The 21,965-nt window shown below is 35.9% G+C and overlaps 1 protein-coding gene across 5 annotated transcripts in view; it reads left to right on the top strand.

Annotated features, from left to right (window-relative positions):
- The window catches only part of LAMA2 (laminin subunit alpha 2), a 336,136-nt gene that overhangs the window by 82,884 nt on the left and 231,287 nt on the right, over window positions 1-21,965 (top strand). For all 5 annotated transcript variants that reach the window (XM_088053203.1, XM_014263438.2, XM_088053202.1 and 2 more), the window contains exons 3-4: window positions 2,275-2,387; window positions 15,899-16,141. In XM_088053203.1, coding sequence (XP_087909329.1) covers window positions 2,275-2,387; window positions 15,899-16,141 — 356 coding nt within the window. The remainder of the gene's footprint in view (window positions 1-2,274; window positions 2,388-15,898; window positions 16,142-21,965) is intronic.

Genomic DNA, 21,965 nt, shown 5'->3' with positions numbered 1-21,965 from the left:
TTTCCAAAATCAGACCTAAACCAGAGATATTGCTTTGTCCTGTCTATGATGTCAGACAGCGTACACTAAAATATTTGTATACACACATATGTGTGTATATAAAAAAACCCATCTGAATGATTTATATCTATGTTTTCCCTTTTTCCTACTCTCTTCTAAATTTGAATGAAACCAGCTTCATATCTGGTCTTTTGTGACAATCATATCTCAAGGTCTTTACGTGTTCAATTGGCGAAGGGAAGTGCCTTGTTTAAACAGAGATGGCTTGTTAATAGGAGAACCATGTAATATAACCAGAGTTAAAATGATCCCCCTGGAATGTGTGAGTCTGGAGTTCTTCCCCTCAATTACTGTAGTAGGAAATGAACACAAATTCCCTGGTTAATCACATGTGAGTCCAAATTAAAGTGCACAGTTTGATGGGCTCACTCTCTAAGTTCTCCCTCTTGCCATCCATCAGGGAGATTGGTCCTTGAACTGCATTTGCAATCCAGTCCTTTTTAGAAATATTTCATTTTTTCCCCCTTACCTTTTAAATAAGCTAAACATGCCAGCAATTAATCAATTTTCAAATTAATTATGATTAAACTTTCATAATGGTGATTATAGTTAATTGTTGATTCATCTCCCAGTCCTCCTTCTGATGATTTACCTTTATATCAATTTCATCTGAAGAGACTTAGATCAAAATTTCCAATTAGATAACTTCTGTCACAATCACCAAAAAGCCCTGAATTTGATTTAAAGCTGATTTTTGCTGCCACTCATTTAAAGCCAAGATTTGAGAAAATGATCAGAGCTGTGGGAACTGACAGCATGTAAAGCACAGGGTGTGCTTTGCTTTTCTCTTCAATATAAAGCTACCTATAGCTTTATCAGTTGTAGTACCAGAATTCTAACTTGCAAATGTTACTGTACACTAATACCATTGAATAATATTTAAATGAAATTTTGGCATTTTCAATATTGAGGTTTTATGCCTTCACTCACTCCCACAAAGCACTTTAATTGTATCTTTAAATATGTTCAGGCATTCTGGTTTCTCTTAATGAGCTAGGACTCCTGTCCTCCACAGGTGGTTGATATTGCAAAAAAACCAGAGATATAAAGACTATCAATCTGGCTGGTTGATATAAGTAATAATAAAAATAATAAGTAAATTAATCAGTAATTATTAGCAATCCTAGGCCCAGCTAGTAATGAATCATATTCCAGTTTTATGCCAAGGAAAACTGACAGTTTAGAAAGTCATCCATTATAAGAGATGTAGGGTTTCCTCCTTAATTCATGTTCTTGCAAACAGAATTTGCATAGAAGAAACTTACTGTATTTGAATTTCCTCTGGGTTATTTTCCTCATAATGCACAGGCTTGCTCTGAAAAATTAGGGACTTCAAAACATAGATCCTTGTACCTTTTAAAATTGTGATTTTGTACTTCTACATTTCGTACAGGAGAGAAACGCAAAAAGTAACCTGGAAATATTGAGTGTGATTTTTCCTCAGTCTAAATAACTAATTAAAGTACTAAGTAAGCAAATTTTGATACTGTAGAAGATCTTGAAATTCAGGAAAAATTCAATTCTGTAAATAAATTTATATCCCTCTTATTTAGGATTCATTTGGGACACTGCAGCAGAGTAAATACAGACATGAAAAATAATGCATCTTGGACCTTGATATGGATTATAATCAAATAAACATTTATATTCATATATGTGAGTCAGAAAATTTTCCAGATGACGAATATGTTCTGTAATGATTTCTGAATAATTTCCTCTGTAATGATTTGGGAATTATTTCCTGAACTAAGTTCCATGTGCACTTAAAAATGTCTTAGAAATGCCAGTACCAGTATTACTTTAATCTCTGCTTTTCTTACACACCATATCTCAGGTTTTTGATTTGTTGTTTCTGTTGCAACATTTGATGACTTTGCAGTACTTGAAATTTTGCAAGAGTGCAGGAAATGTTTACTTGATTTAAATGCCTGCGTTTTCTGTTGGATCAGGAGAGCCTTCTGCAATTAGATGTTCTGAATGACCTTCTTGTGAACATAACCAAAATTAAACAACTGAAATTAGATCAGTATTCCAATAATAATAAGCATGACTGGTGGCCCAAGAGTACAAGAAAAACTAATTGGTTCTTTTTTCTTTTTGAAGTCCTGCCTCATTACTTCTGCAATTGTCTTAAAATATAGATTTCAGATCTAAAAAGAAGTAAATCTTCTAATAGTTTTGAAATTTATTTATATGTTCCTGCTGTTCTAACAGAACGACACCCAATAACAAATGCAATTGATGGCAAGAACACTTGGTGGCAAAGCCCTAGTATCCAGAACGGAATTGAGTATCATTATGTGACCATTACGTTGGACCTCCAACAGGTAGACTTCTATTTGTTTGTTTCTGGGCTTGCTTTCTTGCATGATAGATCACCTGGATTATCTTAATTTTTGCTCTGTGTTGATTTTCTATATGAAAACATGACCAATTTTTTTCCTGTAATTTTCTGTTGTTTATATGGATATGACTGACCCATTCATTGTAATATAATGTGCCAAATAAAAAAAAATAAATATTTAATATATATTTTTACGAAGTCATGCTGTTTTAAGTACCTTTATCTATGAATCTGAAGTATTTCGAGGGTAGGGATTTTTAGACCTGAAAGAGCCTTTGAATCCTGGAAGAGTAATTAGCATTCTGGCTTTGGAGCCCTCTTGGCTAATGGCAGAAACAATCCTAAGTCTGTGGTTTTAGCCTTATATATGCAGAAGTATTCAATGTGCATTTCTCTTTCAAATAGGAGAACTAAAACTTATACAGAAGTTTGAGAGTAGGATCCTGTGCATTAAAGAGGTTTAGGGCATTTTTTAATGTGTCTTTTAAATTTTCAGAGTTATTTACTGGTTTGCTTTTGCAGCAAGGAATTGTGCCTCTTGTTGGTTGTGATATGATAACATGCAAGTAGCTCTCGGGCATTAGAAATGAATTCCCATCCTTGTTTTCCATCACCCTAGAAATTTTAGTTGTGTGGTTGTTTAGGTCAGGTCTTCTAAACTAGGGCTTTACAACTCCTGTTTTTTCTCCTGCTATTTCATCATCTAGATTATCATCAGAAATTAGCAGATTTATGAATGTATGAAAGTTTTAAGTTTTCTTATGTATTAAAAGCTAGCAACTAAAGCGTCAGTGATGATACTGGAGAAAAAGTATGGGTTGTTCTAATGTATTTAAAAGGCTTCTTCATGTGCCAGCTGACAACAGTGTGAGAATGCTGCACTGTGTGTGGCGTGGGTTTGGGGGTTTTTTGTTACTGTTTTTTAAAAATGAGACAAGGATCAAGTCTGACCCTGTTTCTTTCCCATGTCCTATTACTAACTGTTCAAAGAAAACTTGGCAGTCCTTCTGCAGCTCTAAAGCTGATACCTTCTCTTAAGCCCATTCATTTGTTCTTGGCTGAAATAGGAGCAGTGTTGGGGTTTCTGTGGATGTCAGAGAGGTGGGATAAGACCCTGTGTCACTAATGCTATCTGGCACACCCTTTATGATCTGAGTAACCCATGTAGTTAGGAATGCACGCGATTTTACTCACCACTGTACAGGAACAGAACGAGTATTGTTCTCCAAAATGTAGCAAAAGGTCTGCTGCAATTTGCATGGCTCTTGGACTGTTCAGTAAGGAATAAGTGTTTGTGTCTTGAGAGGTATTAGGAGTTTTTGTTTGCTTATCCAGGAATTTCATAGTCAGAGCATTATAGACTATTAAAGTAACCGGTAGAATATGAAATTTCTCTTTCAGCTTTTCTTTTGTGTAGTAGTCAGTATGAATGGTGAAGGTCACCAGATATGTCTGTGACCTCACTTAAAAGAAATTCCATTCTTTACCTTTGGCTTTTAGGAGATTCAGTAATTGCTATGTTTGCGTTGATGAATTCTTGCTATAAGTATAAAAATGCTTAATTTCCCTTTGTGAGATAGAAATAACAAATGACAAATCCACAAGTAATGGACTGAAAATTGCAGGAATGCATTAGTTCTTATGTTATTAGTGGTAATTATGATAGTACATGGAATGCTTTTAGCAATCCCAATTTCATGAAAAAATCAGGAAAATAATTACAATTTCCTCATTTATATAGTACTTGGCCTTTTGGGGCAGTGACTTTTTTTTTTTTCTTTACTTTGTTGTGCAGGGAAGCCGTATAAAAATGATGTATACTATTTAGCAATAGCTAATGAACTAGAAGTAACATATACTTAATGTTAGGACAAACTCAATATTATCGGTCCTGTTGAGAAAAATGTAGTATGTTTTCTTGTTTTGTCTCAACAGTTGAGTTTCTCCTTAATGCTTACAAAGAGATTTTATCTAATGGAGTCTAGGTTTATGATTCATTGAAGGATGCTTGAAATTTTTACTCTATATATTATTAAAATATGAGTTGAAAACTGGAACTATTTGGTTCTGAGCATCTTTGAAGATTTGCTCTTAATCCTTCACTTTTTCCCACTTCTTAGCCATTATAACAAATCTATATCACAAGAAAATTATGGAACTCCATTCATACCTGTAAATGTGAGATTATTTTCTACAGTGCTTTTTATCCAGCAAGTGCATAGAAGGTCAAAAATAGAGAGTTATTTAGGAGTTTCTCACATGAATTTAAATGGAGGTTAGAGTGACAGGTTGAGATACCTTGGTAGAGCTAAGTTTGGAAGGGGGTGGTTCACAGATGGGCAAGGTACCAAGAGAAGCAGTCTGCTGTTCTACAGCTCGTAGTCCTGCTGGTTGGGGAGAGTCTGTCTGCTCTGCCTTAAGAGTGCTGGGCAGTCCAAGTGCAACAGAGGTACTTCAGGTCCCACAAGTGCAAGGTTTAGCAGGACTGAAAATAGGCCTTCTCTTCGAGGATTTCAGAGCAGGGAGTTGGAAATGGAAATGCTTAGACGTCCAGGGAGAACATATTCTCTGTAGTAGTGCTATTCCCAAATCCTCAATTAGTCTTAATTTCACAGTGATGTGGAAGGTCAGTGTAGTATGTTTAAAGAAAATTGGCAAATTCACAGGAAGACCAGTTGGCATTTTGAGGTGGAGTGGTCAGCCCATCTGTTTCTGATTTCTACACACATCAGGAGCAAGGACATTGGCTGTTTCCTTGATACTGCTCAGTTACTGGTGCCAGGAGCATATTTATGTGGATTTAGACATTTTTGCTATACACTTCATATTTTTTAAATTATGCAGGAATATTTTAGATTTAGAATTAGAATTTAAGTTGGATTTAGATTTAGAATTGTAGATTTGTGGAATGCAGGTGGACCCAAAGTTAACATTCTGGCAGAAATTTTTGGATTTAATAACTATGTCTTCCTTGCTTGAGGCTGTGGAGGATAAATTCAGTGTCCAGGTGATGCTTTCCAGGCATACATATCTGAAAGAAAAGAAAGTAATGGATAGTCTACAGAGCCTTGTAAGCTGCAAGAGCAAGAATAACTAATCAAGCTATTTAGCTGTTTCTCTCTGAAACACTTGCACTTCATCAAAGTTTCCTAAGCTCTGATAGCATCCAGCTCTTTCATTTTATCTTTTCATCCTGTCCCCTACCCTTTTCTGTAGGAAGGGAGGAAGGAGTCTAAAACATCATATTCTGACTCTATGTAGAAACCACTGCAGTCACCATCCCTTCCAAAGGCAGTCTCAGAACATCTATTACAGGAATTATGTCATACAGCAAACTAGTGGCAGAGACCCATGAATTAATTAAATCTGCATCCCTGCCTAATTAATTTTTTTTCTTAAAGAAGAAATAACCAGACCTTTGAGTCTTGAGCATTTCAAAGTTGTTGCATGTTTTTTGGATTCTGGAACAATCTCCCTGTTATCTGGTTTCAAATTACAACAATGGAACCCATTGTTTTGGTGTTTATACAGTTGAAGCCCGCAATAAGGTCCACTTCAACTAATCCTTTAGGGATTGACTGAAGGTAATCTTACAGCCATAGTGAAATAAGAGGTAAATCGGATGATATTTGACAACATTACTTCTTTTAATACAAAACTGCAGGTTTTTTATTTTAATTTATGACAGTTGACTGGACAGTGACTAAGGAATCAAAACAAGTTGAGCAACAAGGCCATATTAAATTAGCCTTTGCACATTAGCTGCATTGTCATATAGAGTTATGCCTATCACAGGGCAATAATTGGTTTAATGTTATATATTCTTTTCTCTGGAATATCAATTTTCCACAATTTTCCCTAATATTCCATTGGGGAAAAAGTTACATATTTCTGTTTAGTAACTTCTGATATCAAATATCAGAACAGCTAAGGAAGTTAATTACATTGTTTAGTCTTGGGATATAAGAACCAGTTTAGTAAAATGAAGTGCCGTTTGGTCTTTAGGTGTTAAATTCCTATATATATGCAAACATTTTGTTTAGATGTTCAATTAATATTTTCTTTCTCTTTTTCATCATTAACTGTGGGCTTAAAATGCTTTCAAAACTGTTTTTTGTAAAGGTAAGGCTTGAAGCTTCTCTTCATCCCCAAACCAGAAAGTAGTTTAACAGAAATGAAGTTTAGTGCAAATTTGGACTTCTCCCCAACAGATGACAGTCAGTTTTGTTCATCTTCAAAATTTTTTTTCTAAAGAGAAAGCAACGAAAAATCCCCAAATCTGTTGAGACTATCATGCTGCAATTCCCTGGTTGCCACTACTCTCCTCACTGGTGAAAGGGAGATGTTTCTGCACTTCTTGTTCTGGCATTTGTGTTGCCAAGCAGGAAACCAGATGTACCTTGGTATTGAAAACTATGTCTTGTTTTGTTGTTTGGGGTGTGGATTCTGCCAGATTAGTTTTCTGATTTGGCTTGCCTGTGTGAAGTTTTATTGCCAGCTTGGGGGAGGGGGCAGCCAACGCTGTGTTGGCTTCAACACTGTAAAACCTCAAAGTGTATGGTACTGATCTATGAGCTACAGTCCAAGCCTGCAACACGGTGCTGTCATCCTCAGTACTTGTTTTTAGTGTTCCTTGCTCATGAATCATTCTGTTTTGAAGTTATATAAACACTGGGAATTCAAAAAACAAATTATCTCAAAACTAAGTCCCGTTTTCTGGCTCAGTTACACCTAAGTGGTAAAGGAACTATTGAAGTGACAGCCCGAAAGAACTGAAACCATGAAAATTACTTTTGAATCAATTAAAGAAAGAAAAAGGAATGAGGTGTTCTATTTTAATGAAGTCCACAGCCAACTTTTAGACAGGTATGTTAGTTACAATACTCACTTTTTAATTTCTTTTTTCATTACCTTCATAGGCTTGAATCTTACCATTTTAGTGATTCCCTTAAGTTCTTTAGTTTTACAATTTGCTGGTAATGAACTAACTAGGTATTTATGGGATGAAAAAGAGTGTAATTTATCTTTCTAATATTCCCTTAAATTATTATTACTTTTAAATTACTTTACATTGTTAATTAGAATTTAATTTTTAAATCTTTTTAAAGCAAAATTATTGAAGTCAGCTTATAATGAAAGCATTTGAAAAACTCAAAAAGAAAAACAAGAAAAGAAATTGCTTATTAATATACCAGTAAGAATTTATAGCAAACACACCTAGAAAAAATTATTTATTATCATGAAAACAAACAGAACGGTAGTAAATATTTTGACATGACAGTAAACATTTTTAAGAACTATCTGTTTTATATACTATTAGCAAATTTACTTTACATTATGTATCTTGATTTCCATTTGTGGGAAGGAGAGAATATGTGCACACTAATAAGTAACAGATGTTACCCAGGCCTCCCTTCTTGTCTCAGAATAACGTTTTCCTCATTGAAATCACTCAGACAAAAGCCTAAGGAAAATAAAATTAGCTTTTTCCTCAGTTAAGGGACAAGACTGCATCTCTATGCCAGCCATAATTCCTGAAGAGGCTGCTGCATGAAGCTTCTAGGTGTTCTAACAAACAAATGCTAGTGTAGATGCTCCAGATGACTTTCCCACAGCATTAAAAAAAGAGAAAGTTTTTCATGAGTTGTTCAATAGTACATGGAGGGAGTTGTCTCAAATGCATTCAGAAATGCTAAGAATCCATTATTGTATTGAAAGATGAATTGTAATACCCACCAAACAAAGTGCTATAAGCTGGGTTAAGGGGTTGTATTAACAATAAATATCTACAGGATTATTTTGCCCATTTTTTTATACTCACCATTAAATCAGACCATGAATTTATTGCTTTGTGCTTAGTCAGAAAGATTTCTAAGTGAGCAAATCCTTTCAGCTTCAGTTCATAATACACAGTCACAAAGATTTTGAACAGTGTTGAAAATTTATGCTTTTTTTTTTGAGGTTACTTGCCTTATATTTTCTCTGGATAAGTGTAATACATATACATTCCACTTTTATAATGTTGTTTTTAAGGACGAAAATTATTCTCCTGTGAATCCGGTGACATATATGTTCTGACATGAATATGAAGTTGTGTTCTGATTTTGTACTGGGAGAATGGAGATGTGATAAGTAAGGGGTTCATAGGATTCTCAGTCTTGAGCAGATTTTGTTACTGATATTGAAGAAATATGTTGTCTTTATGTCTTTTATGATGAATAACAAGCTTACTTGAAAAAATAAGTTTTGCAGCTGATGATGGTTGTGAAACAGTGCTTCTGTTGTGATAGGCACATTAAAATGTACAAATCTGGTATGAAGGAGAACTGCATGGAAACATTGCTGAAGGAAATAAGAATGTTTCACTTTGAGTACTCTCAATGCTGCTGGACCCAGGCTGAGCATCAGTTTTTGGATATAGAAAATGAAATAAAAAAGAATTTTTTTTTTGGTGTTATTAGCACCGAAATAGAGGAACAACCTCCCTCTTTTTCTCCCCTCCTGTCCAGTTTTTAAGAAGAAGGGTATGGATATTGGCATTTTCATTAATTTTCCTTTTCTCAAAATAGTCTTTCTCCATGGAAAGAAGGGATAACTTTAGAAAAGAAAGAGAAATTGCTTTCTGTTATTATTTGATATTGTCAAGACAGATTATTAACTTCAGCCCTTGATTATGATATACGCCAGGGCAATGATGAGCAGCATAAATAGTCAAGAGAAAGCAGCTTTTCTTTTTGAGGCCTTCACAAACAGCTGAACAGTTGGTAATGGAGAAAACCAACAGAGAAAATTACAGAGAACAAAGTTGACATTGACAGGAACTTTACAGGTTCTGACTCCTTCCATTTGGCTTAATGTGTCTCAGATATTCAACAGCTGGACAACTTGAGTCCTTTACAGTTTGACATTGTATAAAGTGCACTCTTAATAGACTTTGCTTTCTATTTTTTATTTTTTTAATGACATCTTGTACTTACAACATGAACAAAAGTTGAGAAGTATTAGTACAATGTATTTTTTGTCATGGAGAAGAAAGTGTTCTTAGAAGAACTTGTGCCTCTCCAGCAGTTACATACATGTAGGGGAGAAAGCTGAGCTTATTCTAAGCTCAGGTATTTTTATAGTTGTTTTTTCTAAATGCATATTCTGCAGGCATTAACTGAATGTGACTGTGCACTGTACAAAACAGAATTTTTGCCTAACTAGAAAAGATTGATTTGTACCTGAAATGGCTTGATTACCTTAGAGCTTTTCAAGATTGTCTGTGATAAAGTCTTTCTCAGTTTTTTTCCCATGAAGTGCTGTGGACATCTTAATTTGCATGACATTTGTAGCTACAACTTTCTGTAGTTGCAATTTTTCTGGACAGATGACATCCTGCTAAAATTGCCTGAAATACTGGGAAAAAAAAATAAATCTATATCGGAATCAAGTGTGTATTTCTTTCAGCCCAAATTCCCCATCTGGTAGCAGCATTTCAGTTGGAAGCAGCTCAGAGGAACAAGAGCAACATTGTCATTAAAGGCAGACTGCAGCATGGTGGGAGATGTTCAGTTCTCTAAGCTGGTATTAGTGGAATCCTGCTAAGCATATTTTTTTATTCCACCCATGCCAACATTTTAAATTACAGAATTTCTAACTGTGAGCAGAATATTTGAAACCATGGCCACTTTCTCTCAGGAGAGTGATAGAAAAAATATATGTTAGGTGGCCATTTGAGAAATCTGGAAAGCCATTCCATTTCTAAATAAGGCTTTTCCTCTGTCTGAGTTGGATGTGAGACTAAAATGAGAAGATTAGTTGTTCTTAAATAACCAATTTTATAAAGATTGTTGCATCAAAACTGTCTACTCTCTTTCATACGTAATAGATCCAAACAATAATCCATAACAGTATCTGTGAATTGAAGTATTACTGACCACATAAATTGGCCTCTGAGAATACAAGAAACTGTTTCTCAAAACTCACACAATCTCTGCTTCAATTCATGAGTAGTTGGAGTTGGTCTATTTCATGTTCGTTCTCCTTTAGGAGAGGCTAATACAAAAAGAGAAACCGTGCAAATGTGGTATTTAAGGTGCATGATGTGCTGCATATGTAACAATTGTTTTCATATGTGAGTATCGAGATAGAAGTTAAAGGCAGAGGAAGAGTTTTGCATTAAGAATCTGTTTTTATTTGTGATTTCTGATTCTTGGTAACCTGTGGTGTTAGAAGTTCAGGCTCCTATGTATGTTTTCACATTCAGACTGTAGCAGGGCAGAGCTCATACTCCTGAGAGAGTGAAACAAATACATGGCTGCACAGAACAACATAAATAGACCATAGTGTCCTGTCAGCACCCACATGAACACAAACACAGCACAACTGGCTTCACCGTCTTCTTCCTCTCCAGCTGAACAGGATTAATGTCTCCTATACATCTATGGATGCATCCAAGATATGCAGTGCTTCAGTATCTAGCTTTAGATAATCTTTTGAAGATCTTGGAGATTTACAGCCTCACTCCAGTTGCTGGTATTTACATCACTTGCTGAGCTTGAAGTTAACTCTTATTCACACACAGAGAGAGCACACCTTAAGAAGGTATTTAGAAGTAGGATTTAGTGAGAAAATAGGATAGACTTCAGTGATTGAGGTCAGGATTAACATGCTGATTGGCTAGCTGGTTGTAGTCAACTGGTTCCTTTCATCTCCTTTTCCCTGTTTTACACTTGTTCCTTCTTGATCCACCTTGATCTCTCCCATTCTCTACCTCTATTCTTTCCCCTAAGTGGTTCCATTTTAAGTGTCATTCATTTATACAATCCCCTTAACACATCCCCTAAGAAATTCTCCCTAGACTTTCCCCTTCTACTCATAATGAGAGGGAACCCCCTGTAGCTAACAACCCCCTTTAGCCACAGAGTGTTCTGAGGTCGCCTTGACTCATCTGGATGGATTTCACACTGGGACAAGGGGTGTCTGCAGTGCTTTTTTTTAACTACTCAAATAAATCTGTGTCATGGTAAAGGCCGTATGGTGTTACAGTGTTTATACCAGCCTGCAAGGAAACAAGTCCATGCCTAAGTTTTGCACTCTTCTCCATGAAAGAATACCATGTTTACTTGGACACTGAACTGCAATAATAATCGGCAACATAATAAACAAGTAGATACAGCATTTACACCAGATTATTGATGGAAGCCTCCATTAGAGCTAATAATTTTTCTGTTCAGAAAATGAAATGGAAATACTTCTGAAGTGTGATACCATTTTTTTTTCTCTGCTGATATTCTGATTTACATGAATGCTTTCTAACCGAAGAATTTATTTTTTAAATAGAAGTGCAAGTGGGAGTTGGACACAATGAGATTTCCTGCTTCAGTAGTTAACCCTATGTAGATTAATGATTCACTTCAGCTCTATCTGAATAATATTAGTATAGCAAATTATCCTGTAGAGTAGGATGCACTTTTCTATGTCTTATGAGGCATTCACAAGAAGCTACAGTGGTATAACTTATGGAAGTGTTCCTACAATATGTGCTTCATAGTTCTCACTGCTGAGACAATTACCAGTGAAAATGAGACCCAAGACTCATTTTGTTTCTCATCTCGAGGATTATGTTGCCTATAATTTGGGGAAGGTTTAAAGGACTATTTAGACTATTTCCCTCCTACTCCCATGATTATATTACTATGGTCACATGAGCAGAACAAGTAGAAAAAAACACCAGCTGTGCTTTGGCAGCTGTGTTAATGATCTTTTGCATGCTACCCAGCAGTTTGGTATTGCTCCATTTTCCCATTTGTATAAGCAGGCTTGGGTCCCTCGGTTTCATTCTGTTGGACGTGTACAAATCCAGATGTGCTCTAAGATTGTGCAGTTACTCTGTCAATTGACATGTGTCGGTTTATTGATACCTGAAAAGTGAACCGGGAGGGCTTCATCAATTACCCCATGGGAGTAGAAGCTCAGTGTTACGATGTGATAAGAAAGCTGGCTTCAGAATACTGAACCATGACACCTTTTTTGATTCTGGAAGCAAATGCAACAAAACTTAATGCATTAGACTTTATTAGTTTTCTCATGCCACCATGCTTGCTGGTTTTGTGTTTGCTAAACAACTCCCCAGTAAAAGAAGAGTTACTCTTTTACCTGGAGAAGGACAGTTTTCCAGCTGATTGGAAAGTCAGCATTGCTTCCATTATATTGATTTGCTTTGAGAATAAACATACAGCTGCCATTAATTTTAGTCCGTTCGTTGTCATTGCCACCTTGCTGAGAAAGCACAGTAAAGCATGGCATGCACCATGACTGCTCTCTGCCTCTTAGCACCATGGTGAGCTGGTCGTGCCTGGTGTAGCTGACTGAGCTGGGGCAACCATCCTCTCGTGTCATGCTAAAGCTCTAGCTGTCTTTCAAAGGAAAGGTATTTTTAAGAAGCATAAATTTGTGGACTCTGTGTCTAACTCTGAAACAGAGAGCCTGTAGAAATTACAGGCTGCATAGCTCTCTCAGTCCTGCCTGAGAAGCTAGCCTGAGAAATTCATGGGAGGATTCAAAACAATTCTCAAAGACAGGGAACAGCCTTGCAGGTGTTGTTGTCTGTCTCTTGTTTTCTTTGCAGGAGAAAGTCGGGGGTAGTGTGCACCACTGACCAATGATGGTAGTGTAGTGGTTTGCTGACCAATGAGAGTTTCCTTTCTGTACTTTCCACGTACCAGTCTATAAAACAAACCTGAAGTAATAGAGATATTCTCCTGATCGACTCCTAGAGAGTCTGTGTCATTCTTCCCAGCCATTCCTAATAGAGCAACATAAATTAGCATCCTGTGCTATCTTCAGCCTAGCCTTAGAAAGATCAGGAATAATATCAAACAGGGCATATTTTTGATGCATGATGCTTTTGATGCAGCTTCCTTTGTCTGCAGTTAGCATTAACAGTCTACCAATATTTAAAAATACTGGTAGTTCCAGCTCTGTTTCTCTGTCCAGGAAGTAATTTTGTTAGTGGGTTGCAGATAGCTCAGTGCTGTTACAGAAGGAACTCTTAGAGACTGGGACAGTAGTAGTCTGGATCAGGTTGAAAACTGTAACCGAATAGTAGTTAAAACCAATTCTTCATGTGTATTCTCTTATTTACATTAAGAAGTTCTTTCTTGTCAGCTTTAGAGAGATTACATCCATTCCACTGTGATGTGCAATATGCTGTTCACTCTCCACTGCTTTTTTTTTTGTTGTTGTTTTTGTAGTTTCATTTACAGAGAATCCTAACCATAATGAAAGCCAAAGGTATATATTAAATTGTAGTCAAGCAGTGAACTATCTGAAGGTAAGAAAGAAGACTTCAAACACATCCTCAGCAAAATATTCAAGAAATGTTATTGGAAGAGGGCTTCAATTTGAAAAGTCACTGTAGAAAGTTTCACTCTCCCACAGCCTAGTATTTCAAAGTGAGCAAACAGAAAAATGCTTCCTGTTGATTACACCTCTTGGCCCCACAGAGCCAATATATCCAAGATGTTTGCAGAGCTAAATGTTTTTTGGCTGTATTTAACAATGCATCTTTCATGAAGTTCTGCAAATTTTAGGACTTCCAAAAAGGATGCTATATATAGGCACACCTGTGGTTGTGAATTAATTGTGAGATATGTCCTAAACCACAGATCTTCCACAGTAGAAGCCCTAGCAATGTGTTAAGCTCAGTTGCTATCCATTCAACATATAAGGAACAGTCTTACTCTGAGAACTTGATGTAAATTGCTTATGTAAATTTTTTTTAAAAAAAGTATTTAAAAGTACTTTAAAGTACTTAAAAGTACTCTGGAATGAAATCTTTATTCTATATTTTTTACATTTCTAAGAGCTTAACTTGGGGGTGAACAGTTTGGAGAGATTTGTTAGTGTTTTGATTGTCTCTGTTTATTGTGAAGAGTATTAGTGACCCTGATCCAGGATAGTTAAAACTGTAATTGTTTGTGACCACAGTGGAAGATAGCTGTAAATGAGTCTGAGAGAAGAAAGGGGATTTCTGAAAGGGGACAAGTGGTTGTATGACTCCTGTTGGAACAATGGAATGAAACGTGTTTTTTTCATTCTCTGGAGTGTTTATTTTATGCTATAGAAAAAAAATATGGAGATAATCCTCCAAGAAGATCCAGTTACAGACATGTTCTTCAGATTGAAATTAAAACAGCCTCACACACTTCTTATTCCACTGTAAAACTTTGGCTGCTAGTGCTTTATTTTCCTGACTGAAGCGATTGTGAATCTTACCACATTCTCAGCATCTGCACAGAAGAAGGTGGGAATGATAATTGGAGATAAACATTTTCTTTGTCTCCATCGTCAAGTGTTTGGGAATACTTGCTGTACTCAGTCACTTAAAACATTTTCTATTTTGCAGTAATACTGGTGGGTAATAAAAACCAGTTCAAATTTTCTTACTGTTTCTTTCATTGCTAACCGTTGGATATTCTTTCTGTAGCTCTACTGATCGTCAAAGCATTCACAAGAAATTTTGTGTGGACTAAGTCTGAATCTTGCAACTTCTTTACAGTGGCTATCCAATACAAAAAGCTTTAAGTATTAAATCAACATTGCCATGATACTCTCTGGCATCCTCATGTGCAGACTCACAGCACTGCATCTTAAAAATATTAACCTGATATGTGTTCTGCTTTTCTAATAGAAGTAGCTGCTTCTTTTCCTTGGCTTCAGTTCTACTTCTGTAGCATATAGCTGTTAGTAGGTTAAAAACCAAACCAAACCAGGCCTGTGTCACTAACGTGTGTCATTCTGCAATTCCAAATGTATTTGTGGTTCGCATTCCAGCAAGCATGTACACAGAAATAAACCTTGATAGATCAGTTGAATAGGCAGGTAAAATGGACTATAATGAGCATTGATTATATGCTTGCATTCTGTTTATAGTGATATTTGATGTGTCTCTGTCCTGTAAAGTTTATTCATGGTCACAGTGCTGAGTTGTGTGATTGAAGCAAGAATGTTTTATAAAATGATTTCATCGTGATGTGATTACCTTTCAATAGCTTAAAACTATGTTTTTCTTTAACAGAGATAGAGTTGTAACAGTTTGGCATCTCCTAAGCATTCTGGAAAGTGTATATCTATAAATACACATAAAGAAGCAATCCCACTCCTACAAATTGAAAATACTTGAAAACAAACTTTGCAAACATTTGGCTGAAATGGCAGTTTAGCAATTACCTACTAAGCTATGTGAAACTTAGGGTGCTTTTTAATTCTATTTTCAAAGTCTCTATTGGCCTAATGCAACTATTTTTTTTTCCAGAAATCTTGGTGGAGAAATTGTTTCTGTAGTTTTAGAGTTTCCATGTAATCCCAGGACATATTGCATGTCTAGGGGAAAAAACCCAGTTAAGCATTAGCACATTTACTGTTTTTATTTTGGTTAGCTATGCAGAAATAGGAATGAATTTTTCATTGTGCATTTAGCTGTATTTTAACAATACTTGTATTTTTCAGATTTTCCAGATAGCATATGTTATTGTGAAAGCAGCTAACTCCCCTCGTCCTGGGAACTGGATATTAGAGCGTTCACTGGATGGAGTAGACTATCAGCCATGGCAGTACTATGCTATCACAGACAGCGAGTGCCTGACGCGCTACAACATTTATCCCCGGCCAGGAACCCCATCCTACATAAAAGATGATGAAGTCATATGCACTTCTTATTATTCCAAAATCCATCCTCTGGAAAATGGAGAGGTAAGATCAGATGGTGTTCCATATGTAACATGGCAGAAAAGAATCCCCTTTGGTTAGTTGACAAATCTGCCTTCAGTAGACAAGAGTGTTTTGGAACAATTGAAAACCGTGGAGAGAATCTATTTGCAAATTTTAAAAGCTCATCTTACACGGTCCTATATAAATGCACACAGGGTCCACTCTAATAAGAATATTCTACCAAGTAAACCAAGAAGTAAGAGTTTATCAGGTAGGCAATTTCAGGTAATTTTATGTGCTTGAAATATGTTCCCATGTCACTTGTGAACAAAGGTGACAATACTTGGAAAAATCATGGACTCAGTAAAGTCATAAAACACTTTTCTTTTAGATGCATTTTCAGTCCCTGTGCACAAGCCAGGATGTCAAATGGTAATGATTTTAGTCATAGTTTAATTTAATGCCTTTTTGCTGACCCTCTGCCCGTGTTTATGACTATTCCTTCTTCTTTCAGAGGCCTCTACTGTTTTAGCCTAAGCCCAGGCACATGAATCACAGACCAGTCATTTGTTCTAACTGAGGGCATGGAAAAGATTGAGAATAAGAGTCTGTGGTTGAAAAAGCTAGTCAAATGTAACACCTGTAGCTGGAAATGCAGCCTTTTCAGTCACTTAAAATGATTGGAGGGAAACCCATGTGTACCACATTCCAGCTGCATATTTTTTTTAACAATTTTTTTCCAACTGTTGCTCTGCAAATGAAATTTTAGCCTCAATATTTATCCCTCTGTTATTTTCTCTGTTCCACTTTTTAATGATTTCTTTTCTTATAAATAAGTACAAAATTACTTTCTTCTGTTCCCCTAGATGCAAAGCAATGTTCACATGCAAAATTGTTAATACAGTTATTTTCAAGACCTTGATATAGATATATATAGTAAATGTTCTCAAAAAATTTCCAGTGCTAGTTGCAAAAACTGAAAAATTCAGCTTTCTGTAAAAATATCCTGTTGATATGCTCTAAAAAGATATAACCTTGAATCTAAGAGTCTCAGATTATCAAGAGTTATCAGATGGGAAATAATTTTCAGTGCTAGGAAAATTTGTAAGTATTTTGTGTTTGTAGTTGTACTTGTATCATTAGTGCTTATATCATTTGCATGGATATTTGTTCCTGTAAAATCTCACAGGAGCAGATAAAGTGATATTAAAAGAAGTAGTGCATATACATGTGCAGTATTTTTAAACTGGTTTCAACTGCGTGCTTTTTGAGGGGTGAACAGAACATGAGTTAATAATTTATCACTTGCAAAGAAATTTTATACTGTTTCTTTGGGACACCATGTCTGCACTGAAAATATAATGCAAAATTAATTATTGCAGTAATTAATTTAATTTACATCGTTCCATTTATTTGGTTATTCAGTTCTTTCGCAGGCAGATATTGATTCCAGTAGTCTGCTGTCTTCTTGGTTAAACCAGTGAGTCTCTGTGTTCTTCACTGACTAAGCAGAGAACTTTATTCAGCACACTGGGATATATCCATGACTGAAACATTGGCTTAAAGCCTACTGAATTGGGTGGAACTTAATTCTGATCTTAAATGTGAAATTAACAATTTTTGACTGGCCCTGATGTGCTCTATCCTTAACTTAGTAAATTACCTTCATCTGGTATGTGGTTTCTTTAAAGATAAAGATGACTTTGAAGGGAGGAATGCATCTGTTCCACTCCACTTGACAAAGGGGAGTTGTTAGATACAGGCATACTCTGTGAAAGACATGGGATAAACCCCAAGATAATCTTACCTCCCATAGGTAGTTATTAATCTGAGATGCGGCTGTAACAGAGAGAGAACAGCTTGAAAGGAAAAGCCTAAATATTAACCTTTATAGTGATTGGAAGAGTATCATTACACATGAACTAATTATCTTACATTTTTAACAATACTCTTCGTAAATAAACCGCTAGTTTCAGCTGTAGCTGTGTAGCTAAAGGCTGCATTACGAATTATGTAGCATTTACAGAGAATTGATGCAGGTTAATTAATTTTCATATTTTGTCAAACACGTAACATGAAAAATAACATTTCTACCAATATCATATTTACTTGCAGTTGTGTTGCTGGTGGTATTTGGCTCCTGGTCTTTCAGTGGAACTACATCTGCATATAATTTATCATTGTCCCAGGATAAAAATGTTGTTTTCTAAATCAGACATTGCAGTCATCTCGTAAGACTGATGGAGTTAGAAAATGTAAATAAAGTGCCTTTGCTTCAAACCCCATGCGTTTCTTAGGCAAACCATTCCGGTGTACACCCAGAAAACCCGAGGAAGTGCACAAGGAAGTGCCAATGTCAAATGTACATCTGCATTATTGCCTGAAGTTAAAAGTTGGCTAAGTTGTCATAGAAAAATCAGAATATGTTCTCCTTGTGTATATTTTCAATGAATCTTTTAGTCAATGACTTGATTCATTAGCATATTTTCAGAAATGTTCATTCCAAGCCAAATATTTTTTGTCATTTAATACTATTCCTATTTGTACCAGTAATATTGTCTTGGCCATTCACAGAATTAGAACCAACAACAGCTAGAACAACAAAGCTAACAAAACAACAACAAATTAACAAATTCCCTTGTGATTTATCTTCAGATCTGTGTAATTAGCACGAGTTCAAGTCAAACGGAAACAAGCAATCTATAGGCCAGGGATTATTTGCAAAAAGTAATTTTATTGAATGAGTTAATGGAAAATTGCATAATGACAATTTCCAAATGAACAAAGGTAGGAAACTCTCAAAGAAATTTCTCTAAAAGTGAAGACCTGAATGCAGAAAGATTCTTAGCATTCTGGTTTTCATACTAAGTTATCAGTGACAGCTAGAAAAACAGTGTGTCTCTATATCATACTGGCTAAGCTGTTTCACAGCATCATGGAATTGATAGGAGTGGAAGGAACCACAGTGGATCATCTGTCAGTAGTCCAAACTCTTTGCTTAAGCAGGGTCATCCTAGAGCATGTGGCACAGGATTGTGTCCAGAGAATTTTTGAGTATCTCCAGTAAGGTAGACTCTGCAACCTCTCTGGGCAACCTGTTCTAGTGCAAAGTCACTGCACAGTGAAGAAATTCTTCTTCATGTTTGGGTAGAATCTCCTGTGCATCAGTTTCTGCCCATTGCCTCTCGTCCTGATGGTCAGCACCACTGAGAAGAGCCTGTTTCATCCTCTTGTCACACCCCTCTTCAGATACTTGTATATGTCAATGAGGTCCCCTCTGTGTCATCTCCTCTTGAAGATGAACAGGCTCAGCTCCTTCAGCTTATCCTTGTAAGAGAAATGCTTCAGTGCCCAAATAAATATAAAAGGTAAAGCTTCCCAAAACAACATTGCAAAACAAAAATGAATGTTGCTCTCAGTATCCCCGTGCCAGAAAAATAAGGGAGATTAGTTCACTTAATGAGTTATTCATTACCTTTTACTGAACTGATGTTTCTTGCTTTAATAATAATTTAATTTCTTTTTTTACACTGAGTAAGAAAGACCATTTTATGTAAGGATTAATAGTTGGTGATATGAATCTGGTATTTTCAGGTAAATAAGAATGCTTATCTTGTTTTCATCTTTACTTAGATGCTGTATAAGAATGCCATTTCTTTCTTTATTTCCTCAGATGATCATTAGTTCAAGAACTAAAAGTTAGTGGGTTACCATAGTGATTTTTGCTTCATTTTTCTTACATGGGAGCCTCTAATGTTTACATCCAGTTTGCACCTTTTTTATTGAAATATTTCTTCTGCTAGACTGCAATTTGTTTCACAGCCTTCTTACCTTGATGTCTAGGTGAATGTAAGTCTCTGAATGTTAGCCTTCAATGCTGTAACTTTATTTTTTTGTGAGATGCTGAAAGATTTTCTTTGCAAATTTTTTGTTGAATTAGTACATGTAGTATTTGTATTTTGATACATTGGAATCTTCCCTCTTGCTTGCAGTTGTTTCAAAGCTCCACCCTCTGAAATCTTCACGTGCAACAGATGATCACTATAACATGTTAAGAAAAAACATAGTATATAACAACATAGTATATAACTATAACATGTTAGGAAAATGTATATCTTTTCATAGAAAAAGGACACATAATTTTGTAGGAAGTAAAATTGGAGGTTACACTTGGAAACAGCAGTCTTCAAACATACATGGATTTAGAGTGTTTTGTATAGGCTAGGAGACAATAAATATTTAGGTTAAAAATAATTGTTCTGTTTTTCCTTCAGTATTGAGTAATTCTTTGTGCAAGCAGACATTAAAAATCACATGCAATGAAGACAGTGGAAGAAAAGCTTAATTAATCTGATAGGAAGTCACTTCCTTTCACTAAGAAGGTAAAAATACCCTCTCCCCTGATTCCCCACCCCCCCCCATATTCTGAGAAACATCGAGTTTCTCTAAAATTAAGCTTTCTGAAAATTTAAAAATGGAAAGTAAGGTGGTGAATTTAATTCCCACCTTTTAAAATCTTAATTGAAATAATCAATTATCTCCCTTGTCTGTCATCACATAGAGGTATTCTGTCAAAGTTGGTTTAAAAATTGTAATTATATCTGGTGGTGCAGAAGGTATGTAAACTTTTCAAGGCAAATAAATAGTTCACTCTTTGTGGGCAGAATCTGTTGTCAGAAGATACTGCCTCAAAGGATATTTCTGTGGTTGATTAGAGTTTGGGTTATACAGTGACAATGGAGAGATGAAATCTCAGGAGTCAGTAAATATTTCCTTGTAGGGAGCAAATGAAACAGTCTTGTCCTGTGTGAGATGCCTTTCATACGTTATTTTCAGTTGCTCTACCTTGACATTTAAATACAGAAAAATTGAAGGATATTATCCCTGTATTTGAAGTAATCTGATTGTAGAAATGAGAATGATGCCTATTTGCACCATACAAAGTGGACCAAATTTCCAAAATGTTTATCTAGATTCCTCATATCAAACACAGCCCTTGGGGTTGCTTGATTCTTTACAGCTTCTTGTGAAGCAATCAGTGTGACCAGATGGTTGATAAAACAATATTGGTAATGACTACTGGTTTATTATTAAGGAGGTAATTAAGGAGTTGCATATCTGCAATGTTCCATTGCAACCTGCATGGTATTTCCATGTTCAAAGGTGAAAATTGGAGACTGAAAGAATTTGGCTAGAGCTGTTTGTGTGAGCAGTGGAGTCCAAGGTTCTCTCAGTCCTGGTGTCCTTTAACAAGAACATTCTATGTTCTCTATGGCTAAGGCTGAAATGGAAGACTGACAGGGAGGAGAATTATGGTGGAATTAAGTAACTTATCTCCTTCATTTTCTGCAATAAGTATCTCTATCACTGCTATTATAGTGGTGAGAATGATACTGCAGTGAAAGTGATGGTTCAGTTCTTCTCCTTTAAATGCTTAATCTCACACGCTTCTTGTGATTGTAACAGTGTAACTGTAAAGTAAAACAAAATAAAGTACTCTGGTAGTAAAGACAAGCCTTGTATAAGCACGTTCATTAGTCTTCATTTTCTTCAGTCAAGTGGAAGTTCAAAGTGTGTACTTCCTATGTGAAGAAGAAAAATAAACAGAAGCAAGTGCCTTGACAGTATTTTTTTTTTATTATTTTGTTCACTTGTTGCCATAGCACTTGAACGCTCATACTGTGTCCCTTTTTAAATGCATGCCTCAGGTCCCTTAGAACTTCCCCCAGTGTCCCAGTACTTTGCTGAGATTGCCCCGGGCCAGTGGTACTATGAACGTTGAACTCTAGTATTTCCCAGTGCTTGCATGCAGATTTTCTCCTCTTCATACCATAGTGCTTGGCCTGTTCGGTGCAGTGTCAGTGAA

This window comes from Pseudopodoces humilis, chromosome 3 (assembly GCF_049639895.1).
Source record: "Pseudopodoces humilis isolate 2021_Gansu_Grassland_sample_001 chromosome 3, ASM4963989v1, whole genome shotgun sequence".
Taxonomy (NCBI): Eukaryota; Metazoa; Chordata; class Aves; order Passeriformes; family Paridae; genus Pseudopodoces; species Pseudopodoces humilis.
The sequence above is the reverse complement of the archived record's forward strand: the minus strand, read 5'-3'. Positions and strand labels throughout refer to the sequence as shown.